The sequence below is a fragment of the Ornithorhynchus anatinus genome, chromosome X1 (assembly GCF_004115215.2).
Source record: "Ornithorhynchus anatinus isolate Pmale09 chromosome X1, mOrnAna1.pri.v4, whole genome shotgun sequence".
Lineage (NCBI taxonomy): Eukaryota > Metazoa > Chordata > Mammalia > Monotremata > Ornithorhynchidae > Ornithorhynchus > Ornithorhynchus anatinus.
The window spans coordinates 18,962,154-18,977,039 of NC_041749.1; the positions used below are offsets into that span (position 1 = coordinate 18,962,154).

Consider the following 14,886-nt stretch of genomic DNA (forward strand, 5'->3'; position numbering starts at 1 on the left):
CTGCCACTTTCTCATCCTGTGTGAGACCCAGAAGAAAGAAAAGAGACAGTCTTCTCCCCACAGGAAGCCACAACAATGTTCATCATCACCTCTAGATTGTAAGCTTGTTGTGGGCAGGGAATGTGTCGGCCAACTCTGTTGTAATGTGCTCTCCCAAGTGTCTAGTGCAGTGCTCTGCTCACAGTAAGTGCTCAGTCAATACTGACGTCGATGATCTTCACATTCGAAATGAAATGTTGGCATCCGTGATTGTAGTTATTGTAAAATGTATCTCGCCTATTTTTTTTTAAACTTTAATTGCACTCCGGGCCCGAGACAGTTAAAGGCAGAAGGACACGGGGTAAGGTACTAGATTTAGAATTTGCTTTTATGAATTGAGTATTTGCTCTGTCACTGACTTTGTATTCTTGCTTGTCATGGAAACTTCCTTTCCCTTTTTTCTGTATTTATGAAATGAAAACTCAGTCCCCATCTCCTTTGGAACTTTAAAAGAAAAGTACCCTAAGGAGGATTTTACGATTATTGTTTTATTTCTTTGTCTAGTGGAAAGAGCATGGGCCTGGGAGTCAGAGGACCTGGGGTCCTGTCCCAGCTCTGCCACTTGTCTGCTGTGTGACCTTGGGCAAGTCATTTCACTTCTCTGTGCCTCAGTTACCTCATCTGTAAAACAGGGATTAAAGTTATGAGCCCCATGTGGGACGTGGACTGTGTCCGACCTGTTTAGCTTATATCTACCCCAGTGTTTGGTAGAGTGCTTGGCACGTGGTAAGCACTTAATAAGTCACATTAAAAAAAAAACACCCAGAACCAAATTCTGCCCGTGGAATTTTAATGCTGTAAATTCTTTAATGTGAAACGAGTCACATTAAAAAAACAAAACACCCAGAACCTAATTCTGCCCGTGGAATTTTAATATCATAAATTCTTTATCGTGACATCGCGAAGTGGATGTGAAGCAAGTTAAGCTCTGTTTTCCTTTGTCTTGAAGAGCCTGGAGGTACCTCTCTTGGGGAATATACGAAACCCAGGTCACGTGAAAATAGAAATGACGGTTGTCTCCTAGGTTGTGACACCATGGCCCCACCCAGTGCTCGTACGTGAATCTACATCCTCTTCAAACGAAAAGTAAATCAGGCTCCTCGAACTTCTGATATTCTTCAAATAAATACGGCGCTGTAACCTGAGTAGGTTGGAGTCTTTTAGCTGGGAGAATAGCCGACCGAGGCCCTTAGACATCATCCTAGCTACCGCGGAAAGACTGATCCAATTGTGTCGCCTCTTCTTCCCCGATCTCTTGGTAGAGCAAGGCTTAGATCACATAGCAGAAAATATCCTTTCGTACCTGGACGCCAGATCGCTTTGTGCAGCCGAACTGGTGTGTAAGGAATGGCAGAGAGTGATCTCCGAAGGAATGCTCTGGAAGAAGTTGATCGAGAGAATGGTACGCACAGACCCGCTATGGAAGGGACTTTCAGAAAGAAGAGGGTGGTAAGTGCCGCTGCTAGAGTCACTTTGCCAAGCCGGCCGGGAAGACGCGTGTTGTACGTCTCCGTTAAAGATAGTGTTTATTTGCAACCTGAGTTCCGGAGTTGGGATCGATTATTTGTCCCCTCTTTGAAAATGAGGACCCTTGTCATCCGTTGGCCTTCCGGTCACTCTGAAATAATGTAAATTGCCAGCCCCCACCGTATTATTCAGGATGTGAACATCTGCCTTTTGCCTTCTCCCTTCTGTTAGCTCTCTGGCTCCCGGCTGCTGACTCTTTGCCAGCCCCCTCTCTCAGAGGACTGTGGGAACCGAGGGGGAGTAAAAAGGCACAGAGGATTTCAGTTGGCTGCTTTGGGGGAGATAACGGCGTGACTCAGTGGCGAGAGCCCGGGCTTGAGAGTCAGAGGTCATGGGTTCGAATCCTGGCTCTGCCACTTGTCAGCTGTGTGACTGTGGGCAAGTCACTTCACTTCTCTGTGCCTCAGTTACCTCATCTGTAAAATGGGATTAACTGTGAGCCTCACGTGGGACAACCTGATTACCCTGTACCTACCCCAGCGCTCAGAACAGTGCTCTGCACAGAGTAAGCGCTTAACAAATACCCACTATTATTATTATTTTAGCAGCACTGGAGATAAACGATGGGGGCTACAGGGGGATTTGGAGATGATCCGCGCTTTGTTACTTTGACCCAACCAGTCCAGTCTGCAGAGCTAACTGTAGCTCGGGGTCCCTCCGACCCAAACGCTCTACTTTTGTGCATCACAAATGTATTTCTCCAAAATCTTGCATTTGGGCCGCATATGTGTAAACCAACAGACCCCCCGGAAAGCTCGGTATCTTTGTTGGCACAGTGCTGTATTGACATTTATCCTTTTTTTTTTTATACAAAATGTGCAAACATAACATCTGTTTTGTTTATTTGCCAGGGATCAGTACCTGTTTAAAAACAGACCAACAGACGGCCCGCCTAATTCGTTTTATAGGTCATTATACCCAAAGATTATCCAGGATATTGAGGTAATTTTACAATGTATCTGTTTTTATGGCCTGTTATAACAGTTTGAAAGCTGAATCAAAAAATAAATATGCAGCATTCTTGTATTGGGTATTAAAATGATGCAACTAGTAGTTTCTTCAGACGTGCTACTCAGAGGTGTCGTGCATTTGCAATGTAGAGCACAGTTTTTCTTCAGAGAGCCATCATTCACAAGCTTTTATGGATCTAACATTTCTTTCTAAAAGATTTGGGAGTCAGTTTTTAAATTAGAGTTTGTGTGTGGAATATTTGACAGAATCGAATCTTCCACTAGCAGCTTTTCAAGGTAAGAAATCAACTTAAAATGTATATATTTCCAATCTTGTCCATGGACCCAGCAGCTTTAGTCCAAATCTTAACTGCCCAGTAGTGGATTCAAACTTTTCACTTTTTAAAGTAGAAATAATTTATGTAAAAGTGGCTTGAAACATTGGCAGTGTATGCTCTTCCTCAAGTGTTCCTGTTAGAATTCGTGTATTATTTCATTTTATCCTCTGACTGGAAAATGAGTGAACAGCTACCCTTCCACCTGCATTTCCAGCAGGTCGGGGTCACTTCAGCATTTCCTCCCTGGCAAAAAAAAAAAAAAAAGCTTGGCCTTAGTCAGGCGACACCATCTTTCTCATAAAGCTACACTCAGTTTCCCAACTGTGAAGTAATCCTCATTCCCAGGTGATGGACATAAAAGTTATATGACTAAAATTCATTAATGTAGGAACATGTGTTTGATTTTCTAGGCAGATGTGAACTAATGGAAACATTCCATTTTGGTAAAATGTATGAGTTTTGGAGTAAAATGTTTAGAAATGCCAACCTTTGTCTTGAACATTTGGCTTCTAACCCAAATGAGCTATAAACCATAGTGTTCTGCACTTAACACTTTCAATATAAAGTTCAGTGATTAAGTGATTTGATCTTGGGGGGGAAAGAAACCCTCAGACTTATTCCTGAAGTTTTCATCAAGGCCTACTCCTTAAACTTTATGTGTTAACCAATTCTTCTTTGATTGCTGGCCACTTTTCTTTCAGTTTTATGCAGAGCGAAAAGTCATGCAGAAGCAATCACTGGCAGATGTTCTAGAAGAAATATTAGGGGAAGCCTGGTGAAGATCAGTTGGGAAAAAGGGTTTTGTTTCCCCTCAATTGATCCTCATTAGTATTCTCCAAATACGTTTAAGATTAATAAAATTCTTGTGATGGTTAAAGTCAGTGGACTGCAAAACAGTCAACTGGAAACGCTTAGATGAAGTCTACAATACCAAAAGTGAAGTGGAAAGCTGACCTTTATGCAGTTTATTTTCTCCATGTACATCCTTCTGAATTAACTAGGTAATTCAGTGTTTACCTCACTTTGCAGATGTAGCTCTAACTTTTGAAGAAGGTACTCAACAATTAAGCAATTTCAGATATGACAAATTGCTGATTCCTCGTCCTGAGTATTAAGATTCTGTTCTTAGTGCTATTAAGTGCTTAGAATATACAAAGCCCTATATTAACTGCTGGGATAATTTCAAGAAATTAAGACCTAGTGGCAGACCAGTCAGAGACTCCATCCACATGTGGGAAGGATTACGAACCTCCAAAGTACAATGAAAAACAGAGGTGAACAATCCCAAGTATCACAGTAAATTATTAGGGTTAAACACTCCTTGGGCTCGCCACTCCTGACCAAACCGTCCGTGGTGAGAAACGGCTGCAGTCAATCAGCGGTATCACTTACTGTGTGCAGAGCATTGTACTAAGCTCTTGGGGAGAGTTCGGATCAGTTGAGTTGGTAGACGTGATCCCGGCCCACAGACGTAAAAATAAATTACAGATATAACCTTTTCCAATTTCCTAAAATTGGGGCTGGCAGGCTCCTCCCTACGTGGATCGTGCAATTGGCTGTGAACCCCTTAAGCACCTTGACATCCCAACCCCACAGCACTTGTGTAACAAATTTCTTATATACCCTAGTATTTTCCCATCTGTAATTGATTTTAATGTCTACCTCCCCCCGCCGACTAAACTCCTTGTAGGCCGAGGTTGTCAACCAACTCTGAGGCATTGTACTTTCCCAAGCACATAAGTACAGTGCCCTGTTCACAGTAAGCACTCGAAGACTTCGGGTGGATTGGTTCCACATGCCCTCTGCTACTACGGAGGGTAGGACTGCGTTCCCAAGCTGGCACGGGGGCAGAAGGGAGGCCGCCCTGACCTGAAGGGCAGCTCCGGTGCCATGGGGCTGCTTGGTTTATCCCCGATGGGCCGCGTGGTTAGAGCTACCCCAGCCGTAGCAACGTTAATATCATATGTTTTTTGGGAGGAATACAACCCCGAGTCAGGGGTAGGGCCCAACTTTTTGTCGTTGCACAACACTTGGGATCTGCTTAGGCTTGTTCATTATTCCCTCTTCTTAAAGAGAATGCAAAGGAAAGGGCTGAAGTCCTCTTCCTCTTTCTCCTTTTAATTCAACGGCCAGGCTAGGGTGGTATCATAATATTATGAGCACTTACTCTGTCAGCCCAGTTTATCCGATTAATCCATCAGTGGTATTTATTGAATGCTTCCTAGGTGCAGAGCGTTGCACTAAGCGTTTGGGACAGTACCGTACAACAGAGCAGTCACGCTCCCTGCCTACAACGAGCCCACTCTGGCAGATTCCTTTTTCTTCAAGGTCCTTTGGCGTGTGTCCGAAGGCCCCGGGCTGCCTGATGCTTGGAGAAAATGGTCAGGACAAATACCTGTCAGAGCACGGGCCTGGGAGTCAGAAGGACCTGGGTTTTAATCCCAGCTCTCCCACTTTTCTGCTGTGTGATCTTGGGCAGGTCACTTCTGTGCCTGTTGCCTCATCTGTAAACTGGGGATTTAAGACTGTGAGCCCCATGAGGGACATGGACATTGTCTAATCTGATTACTTTGTATCTGCCCCAGTGCTTGGAACAGTGCCTGGCACATAGTAAGCGGTCAAAAAATACCATTAAAAAAAATCCACATAAAATACCATGTAAACCTCCTCCCCAGTACCATTAAAAAAAACTACTTTTACATGAATCACTCATCTTTTTTTATGTCCTTGTGCTTTGGTGGTGTAAACTTGGCCAGGACGGAACAAGTCAAAACAGTATCTAAAATTTCAAGCCTAACATATAAACCGCCGCCCCCAACACCCCACACCCCGGGAAGTAGGTGGGAAGATGGTGTCAGGTGGGCACTTGGTTTTTCTTTATGTTCTAGGCCTTTAAAATTGCTTTATTTTTTTCTTTGAGGAAAAAGGAAACTTCCTCTTCCTTCATGCAGGTGTACAGAGGAGCCTAAGTTCCCAGCATGTGTGTATATGTGTGTAAGAGTATACTTTCACACACATTTTTAATGGTATCTGTTAAGCGCTTACCGTGTGCAAAGCACTCTACTCAGTGCTTGGGAGAGTACAACCTAACAATAAACAGATACATTCCCAGTCCACAACGCGGTTACAGCCTAGAGGGAGAGACAGAGATTAACGTGAATACATAAATAACAAATACGTACAGATACGGCACCTGCCAGACAAGTTCTGATTAGGTGCCACAGTCATTGTTCGACATGAATATTTTGAGGTGTTGAGTTTCCTTAGCGGAAGTGTGTTCCTCTTTTCTTGACAGTGAGTCTTGTTCTCATCGATTAGGTAATCTTTTGGAGCGGTGAGAATTGAGGGGTGCCAAAGTTTCAGGGCCGGCTTTTCAGTCAGGCTTATCTGGCCAGGTGATGTCTTTCCTTTTCCAGCTCTCTTTCTCAGCTAGAGGAAACCCCTTTAGTGACCTTCAGGTAAATTTCCCAGTTCCTTAAGCCTCGCTAGGTTAAGGAAGCATTGTGTAACTGCTCCCTCCCTTCTCCACGGCAGCCAGCGGATACCCTCCATCCCATCTACAGCCAGCCTGCAGTGTTTCACAGCTCCCCTCTTTCCCCCTTCTACTGAAACTCCCTAACCGGGGCCCCCTGACCTTCCAAGACAGTCTCATCTAAGAGGACCGTTCCTCCTCTCGGGATCACTTCTCCCCCTGCCCACTGAGCTTCCCGCCCAGGATCTCCCAGGGCCCAGGCCATGTCTCAACGTGCCACTCCTTTAAGAGTTCTGTCCCTCAGGGGCAGATGATGTTCTGCTTGGAGTCTTTAGCTCCTGGCACACCCATTAGCAGAAAGACAGGCATCAAAAATGTGAAGGATTCCCCATCCGGGGTCAGGGCAGATTGAAGCCCAGTCCTCTGCTTCCCTCCCTCTGCCCAGCCTGCTGCCTGTTCATTTATTCATTCATTCATTCGGTCGTATTTATCGAGCGCTTACTGTGTGCAGAGCACTGTACTAAGCGCTTGGGAGAGTACAGTTCGACAATAAACGAGCTTACCGTCATAGGGGTGCAAGAAAAGACCCCAGCGTCCTGCCTAAGTAGAATCGCTTCCCGAGCCAACCTTTATCTGAACTGCATTTCCTCACTTTGCTGCCACCTAGTCTGACTCCACGTCTGTCAGCCTTAATCCTTCCTAGTGACTTGGTCCTCTGCCTCAGCCTTCTGCTATGCGCCCCTCACAGCCAGCGGGCAGGCTCTCTTGGCTCCCGGCGCCAGGCGCAGTCCGCCAAGTTGGCTGGCAGTGGCCATTTTGGCCATTTTCCACACGAGAGAGCGAAGCCACGTTGGCTTCCTCCCCTTTGGATGATGGCAGAGAATGCTCAGATGCGTACGCAGGTGACGTGGCCACACATATTGATGTCTCGCTCATCTTCCTCCATCCTGTTTTCCCGTCTTCTCCCCCCGTTCCTCACTTCCCGTTGAAAGGAGGAAATGAGGAAACTCTTAGGCCTTTCAAGAGCCAGATGGCTCCCGGAGAGCAGGAGCTGCAGTTGGCGATTTTTCATCTGGCTCTCGCCCCTGCCAGGAGGCAGAATTGGGAAAGGGAGCTCTCAAGACGAAAGGTGATCAACCCCGGGGGTTGGCAGACAGCCTGCGTGGACAGGGCTCCTCAAGGAGAGGGTCCCCCAACTTTAAAGATGAAGAAAAGGGAAAGGAGGAACCGTTTTGCCCCTGGAAATCTCTCCTTGCAGTCCTGAGGCCTGCTGGGTCCAGACTGCAGGTAGTATATCAATCCCTAGCTCCTCAGCTCCTCCTCCCCCAGGCACCCAAGCATTGACTGACTGTCGTGTCAGTAGCCAGCCTACACCTTGGTTCTAACTCCGACCTTCCCCGTCACCTTAGACCCGCTTCCCCGCCCCGACGGGCTCCAGTCCCTATTTCCTTCGTCTGAATTTTCATAGCGGTCGTTGTTGCTGCAGGGGCAACCGGCACCTTCCTGCCCCTGCGCCTCTGTCCCTCCTTTCTCGTCACAGCTCTCGGCTATACCTCCCCGCTCTGGCCAAAGTCATGGGATGGATGGGGCCAGGATCAGTGTGGGAGGTTAACACGGTGTCTTCCCGGGCCACCGCCGCCCTTTCCAACTGTCCTGGCCCCTCTCTGTCGCTTTGGCCACAATCGGGTCGGGATGTGCGCAGAAGTGGTGACTTGTCTCTCAGCAGTAGCCACTCCGATTAAAATTCAGTCAGAGAAGAAAATACCGTGAGGCAGAGAGGGAGCTGGGGAGACCCAGGGTGCAGGGAGGGATTTACAGTGTAATATTTTATTTACCCGTAGGGCTTGGCTTTCCCATCAGGGCTGGTTCTGGAATAGAGCCTAATTGCACGTATGTCTTCGGGGTAAAATATCCCACAATTCAACCACTGATGATACAACCACATCTTTGATACCACGTTTAGTGGTATCTTGGCATGGTCCTGCCCAAGAAAACATTACATTTTCTAATTTGCAGAATAACACTTCACAGATTTCAAACTTTTTGCCCGTTCACTGGTGGGAGTCTATCCCCCCTGGTCCCCGCCAGATATTATGTGTGTTGTTTTCCAAAGTTTTTTAGGGATGCTAGGCAGAATTCTCTGATGAAAGGGACTCTGCCCGAAGAGGTTCAAAATGTTATCTTAAGAATTCATGGTAGACTTCGTGAAACTCAGGAATCACTCAGAAAAATAGATGGATTAGGTCTTCTAGGCTTTTTTCTATCCTGCCGGATGTACTCGCAATCAGGGAAGTACCTCAAACCGTAGAGCAGAGAGAAGATGAAGAAGCCTCGATGACTTTTCAAAGTCAGTATATGCTCTCAGGAAGCAATAATAATTGTGCTATTCAGCGCTTGTGTGCCAAGCATTGGAGTAGATATGTTATTAAAGTGAGACAGCGGATTTAGAATTCAGAATGGCTCTGGCTAATTAATGAGAGGCAGTGTACCAGGACCAGGTCCAAGGACGAACACTGAGGATCATTGACCGAAGAGCGTTGTAAGAGATGTAGAATGACTGACGGCGTGACTTGTAGTTCTTGGCCCGCCCTGTCGAAAGTCCTCAGAAACGGGGAAATACCCCAGACCCAGAGCGGAGAAAGGATGAAGAAGCCTCGATGACTCCTATACTTGACTGCCTTTATGTCTTCCTCCTTTCCCTCAGAAGGAGTCATTCCCCAAAGTCCTGGGTTCTGATGTCCGCTCTGCCAGTTGCCTGTGGGGTGACGTTGGGCAAGTCCCCTCATTTTTCTGTGCCTGAATTCCCTCATCTGTAAAATGGGGATTAAGATCGTGAGCCCCATGTGGGACAGAGACTGTGCCCAACCTATCCTGTACCTCCCACAGTGCATAGTGCAGTGATTGGCACACAGTAAGTGCTTAACAAATACCACTAAAAAAAAAACACCCAACCCAAATCACCTTTATTTTTGGCATTTGAATGTACGGTGGCATTTGGCCAAGGAATGTGAAAAATAAGTCGGAAGGGATGTTTCATCTATACCGATTCCTTTCCCACACTTTACAGTGGAATTTATTTGGAAGACAGGTTTGGATTAACGTACAGGCTATTTTGCCGAGAATTTAGTAGGTCTAGACTTATGCATTTTAGAATGACAGATGGCCAGGGCACAACTACATTTTGTGAATTGTGTGACCCAAGTGTTGATACTAACCTGATAGTGTTTTTCCACAACATTAAGTACACCGTGGTTGGCATGGCTCAGGGCACTTTGTCTCGGTCACTCCGCCGTTTCCAACCCTGCCCACATACCACTTGGTGAGGGCGATCAAACCACCTCACGTTCTTTCCTCGTAACTGAACGCTGGGACGTGGCACCGTTTAGCAAACTATTTTGTAAAGGGCAAGTGGCAAGGTGTGCAGAGGTGATATTAACAGTGCTTCGTTTAGAATATCCCGAAAGTTGCCCACCCACTCAGCTGTATTTAGGCTTCTAAAAATAATGTTATTTCTCTCTACTCACACATCTGTTTTCACTCTGTTGCCAGTTTCAGGGCTGCTGTATATTCTGTGTGTCATGGCTACCTTCCCAGTATTTTGAAATTTTGCGCAGTGTAAGGGGATTTTATAAGTTCTCAAAAACATGAAATATTTTCCCACAGTAGCCACGCTACACGGTGCTTAAATGAAGTGTCATTTACTCATAGAATGAAGTGCTCATGCCCTGTTGCCTTATAATTCAGCAGTTGGCCCTCAACTGCTTTCAGATTCTCTAATGTACCGATTAGGGAAGTAAACAGGTACTAGATCCTCTTTATTTGGTGAAAGCTTTCAGTATTGCCTTTGGGTAGATTAGTTCATCAGCCAGGAGAGATAGCGTGAACCAGCTTTAGATCGGAAGTGCTGCAAGGGCCTGCTTCAAAGAGGAGCGATCTGGGTCCCCGAAGACCGTAAGCTCGTCATGGGCAGGGAATGTGTCTGTTTATTGTTCCCAAGTGCTTAGAATAGTGCGCTGCACACGCTAATCGCTCAGCAAATGCGGTTGAACGAATGACTTTAGTATTGTACAGTCCCGATTAGACTGTAAGCCCGTCAAACGGCAGGGACTGTCTCTATCTGTTGCCGACTTGTTCATTCCAAGCGCTTAGTACAGTGTTCTGCACATAGTAAGCGCTCAATAAATACTATTGAATGAATTGAATATTGGCTTTCAGTCAGTGGTGTTTATGGAGTGCTTACTGTGTGCAGAGCACTGTGCCGAATGCTTGGTGAGGTATGCCACTCTGTTCTTTTTTTTTTTTTTTACCTCTAGACTGTAAGATGGTTGTAACTGTAACTCTGTTATATTGTATCCCCCCAAGCGCTTAATATTGTGCTCTGCACACTGTACGGACTCAGTAAATACCATTGATCGATACTTAGACCGTAGACTGTGAGCCCCGTGTAGGACCTGATTATCTAGTACCTACCCCAGTGCTTACTACAGTGGTGAGCGCATAGTAGGCGCTTAGAAATGTTAGAGTTAACACTACAGAGGTCAGTAGTGAGTCCCGAAACCAGTAAATTGGATGGAATCTAGACTGCACATTAAGCTTATGTTTGCCCCCAAATGGGGTATTTCTGCTAATGTCTCATAACGCTAATAGTAACAGTTGTGCCATTTAAGTGACGACCGTGAGCTAGACACCGTACTAAACTTTGGGGTAGGCGGAGGTTATTCAGGTCAGACGCAGCAAGGATAGAAGTCAAAATGGCTCCGGCTAATTAATGGAAAGACATTTACTCGGGTCAGGTACAAGGAGGAACATTTAGTCATCAAACAGTAGCCTACAGAGAATATTCTGTGTGTATCCTCTGTAGACTACTGTTTGATCACGTGACATGCTGATGCACGCCAAGCCCCTAGATCAATCAGTCCTATTTATTGAGCACGTACTATGTGCAGAACACTGTACTGAGTGCTTGGGAGAGTACAATTTTTTTTTAATGGTATTTAAGTGCTTACTCTGTGCCAGGCACTGTTCTAAACTGTGGATAGTCAGGTTGACCACAGTTCATGTCCCACACGGGGCTCACGGTCTTAATCCCCATTTTACAGGTGAGGTAATGGAGGCACAGAGAAGCATGCCTTGCCTTGCCCAAGGCCACACAGCAGACAAGTGGAAGAGCTGGCGTTAGAACCTAGGTCCTTCTGGCTCACAGGCCCGTGCTCTCAACTAGGCCACGCTGTTTCTCAAGAGAACCCCAGCGACTCCCCACTCCTATCCCCGATTTGGAGAGGGATAAACAGGCATCAGCGGGAACTCCCACATCTCCAGAAACCTCCAGCTACTGCCCATGTAATGGGGTTCTTGGCAGGATTCAATAGCAGAGCAGGGGATTCCCTACCATTTCAAGGCTCTCACAGCCCAAGCAAGTATTTTAGGGATTTAAGAAACCCCACTGTTCTGAATGCTGATGTAGAGGAATCACTGAGCAGGGAATCTGAGCGATGGCTCTTAAAAGCCTCCGGAAAAGCTCAGAAAGGTTGTTATAAAGCCAATGTGGACGTGCATTTTCCAAAAAGGGCTAGAAAATTCAAAAGGTGGAAAATAATCCACTTTTGTCAACGGTGGTATATACTTGTGTGTATTTACCATTGCCTCTTAGGCTGTTTGGGAATCGGCACCGTGGCAATGTCTGCGTTTAACTCCCTTGGTTTGAGAGCTGCTTTATAGTACATAAACTACCTTATTTTTCTCTCCAGTGTACATCTCTCTACCTTAAACTTCAGGCTACCAAAAGAGCACCCCATTGAGCTGTAACTGAAGCTCCCTTTAAGATTATCTTTATCGTTTAATAATAATGTTGGTATTTGTTAAGCGCTTACTATGTGCAGAGCACTGTTCTAAGCGCTGGGGGACAAACAGGGGAATCAGGTTGTCCCACATGAGGCTCACAGTCTTAATCCCCATTTTACAGATGAGATAACTGGGGCACAGAGAAGTTAAGTGACTTGCCCATAGTCAGCTGACAGGTGGCAGAGCCAGGGTTCGAACCCATGACCTCTGACTCCCAAGCCCGTGCTCTTTCCACTGAGCCGCGCTGCTTCTAACTGGGGCAGTAAGCTTAGACAGAAAACATTTCACTCCACTCTAGAATCCACACTTCTTTCAGTTGCTTAGCATTCAGAGGACCCTATGTTGGACAGGGACTGATCCAACAGGGACAGGGACTGTTGGACAGGGTCCGGTCTGATTGTATTCTATCTACCCAGTGCTTAGCACAGTAGCACCTGGAGTTAACAAGTACCACAGTTGGTATTGTCATAATTACTCTTATTCTCATTTCACAAATGCTCAACGGAGCGTTTGTTTCTGCAGGTAATTTCAAGAGGTGATCTTGATACATAAAACTGTTTACGGCCCGAGTCGTCTTTAGAGATTTTTGTGTATCCTAAATCCTAGTCTGGTCTCTTGGCTGAACTAGCCTGAATTTCAGTTTTAGCGGTTTGGATTTGATTGTTTTTAGTAGAATGCTGATATATTCCCGTCATGGTCCCAGAGCTCAAGTCCGATCCAGCCAGGTTATTAAGAGCCAGCTAACAGCACTCAGTTTATATTTTGGCTGCAAAAGCAATCCCATAAATATGTTTTTTTTCCCAGAATAATCTCAAAAGAATAATCTGAAAAGCAACATGCCTTCAATATCAGATAGTACATGGGAAGTTAATTTCAGAATGTCAGCGTGTTATTTCTGTAAGAGGAGGCGCGTAAGTCTGAAACGGGACAAAATCAATTCACGAAACCCAACCCTGACGACTCTTTTTTTTCTTTTCTAGACGATAGAATCTAACTGGCGATGTGGACGACACAACTTGCAGAGAATTCAGTGTCGCTCTGAAAATAGTAAGGGGGTGTACTGCCTACAGTATGATGATGAAAAGATTATCAGTGGCTTAAGGGACAATTCAATTAAGGTGAGTGTGTCATGCCTGTGGCATATTTGGAATTCATACGGTGTGAGGTGGTGTCTTTCTCCGTTCCGGATTATTTAATATATCTTTCCTCTCGGTCCCCGGTTCCATCCTAGGAAAGAATTTGAGATGGGGTTCCACGACTTCTGTGGCCGTGTACCTTTTCTAGTCACCCTCTCCGAAACACGTGCCTTCAGAGCAGCTGCCCGAGCCCACCTGAAACGTGGGTTCGGTTCAGACCTCCTAGGTCCACTTTGCACCAAAGCGATATCTTGAGGACTGTTCAAGCACTTAGTACAGTGCTCTGCACATACTAAGCGCTCAATAAATGCGATTGAATGCTTGAATGAACGCTCTGAATTAGATTCGCATCCCAGGAAGCTGGGTTGAAACTCTAATTGGGCTCTGGGGCATGTAATGAGGTGAAAAGGGGTGGTCTTGCTGCATTTTCACTACTCTGATATACCTGGTGGAAGGGGATTTATGAATGCATATATCCAGAGGGAGTGATTTGCTAGCAAGTATGAATCATGTTAGTGTAACACCACCGGTCAGTCAATAAATAAGTGATATTTATGAAGTGCTTTTTGGGTACAGAGCGCTGTACTAATCCCTTGGGAGAGTACAATACTGGCACATTCCCTGTCCGCAGTGAGCTAACACTCCCGTGGGGGAGACAGTCAGTCGGTGTTATTTAGTAAGCACTTAGGGAGTTCAAAGCACTGCACTAAATGCTTGGGAGAGGACAGTGCAATACAACAGAGGTGGCAGGCGCATCCCTGGCCCACAAGGAGCTGACAGTCTAGGTGGGGGGCCGGGGGGGGAGATAGACATTAAAATAAGGGCTGAGGGTGGGGTGTGTAGCAAGGGCTTCGAGGGTACAGATCCAACATAGGCAACATAAGAAGGGAGAGGAAGTCCTAAAATTGTTCGTCTTGCCAAGGGGTTCATTAGCCTTGGAGGGGAGGGCTTGACTGCTAAGACAAGAGTGATGCACCAGTCTAGAACAATAGGATGGTTTTAACTCACCTCCAAGTGACTTTGATATATCCTGGCAGGATTTCCCTGGCATGGAATGGCTTTATCCACAATTTAGCCACATTCCAGACTCTCAGCCTCATCCTTGACTTTGCTTGTTCAAGCTCTGAATTTCGTAATTTAACAGGTTACTGACGTATTTCCAAAGGAACTAAACCTTGTAATAATTCAGTTGCAAACTATGAAGTATTTTAGTAATATCAATCAGTCGTATTTGAGCGCTTAAGCTTACTGTGTTCACAGCACTGTACTAAGCACTTGTTAGAGTACAGTATTACAGAAGCCCTCCCTGCCCACAACGAGCTTACAGTCTAGAGGACGAGCTCGCTTCATATTAAGCCTATTTTGTTTGCGCTCTTGCTTACGTCCTTATATCCCGCCTTATATCTCTGTTCTTCCCCCTTCTCCCATTATTAAGAAAAGATTTTTGCATCAATCAGATGATGCAGGGAATGTTTCTTGCTAATGTTGTGCTCCCCTAACTGGATTTTGCACGCAATGAGTACCATCAATTGCTGGCCCTAATCCCCTTGGGATTGTTTTTGGGCCTGTGGAAGCAGGGCAAC

At 45.8% G+C, this 14,886-nt stretch overlaps 1 protein-coding gene across 7 annotated transcripts in view; it reads left to right on the forward strand.

The window, feature by feature from the left end:
* Window positions 1–14,886, forward strand: part of FBXW11 (F-box and WD repeat domain containing 11) — a 122,329-nt gene that overhangs the window by 94,396 nt on the left and 13,047 nt on the right. For all 7 annotated transcript variants that reach the window (XM_029050357.1, XM_029050358.1, XM_029050360.1 and 4 more), the window contains 3 exons: window positions 1,302–1,488; window positions 2,418–2,508; window positions 13,148–13,285. In XM_029050357.1, coding sequence (XP_028906190.1) covers window positions 1,302–1,488; window positions 2,418–2,508; window positions 13,148–13,285 — 416 coding nt within the window. The remainder of the gene's footprint in view (window positions 1–1,301; window positions 1,489–2,417; window positions 2,509–13,147; window positions 13,286–14,886) is intronic.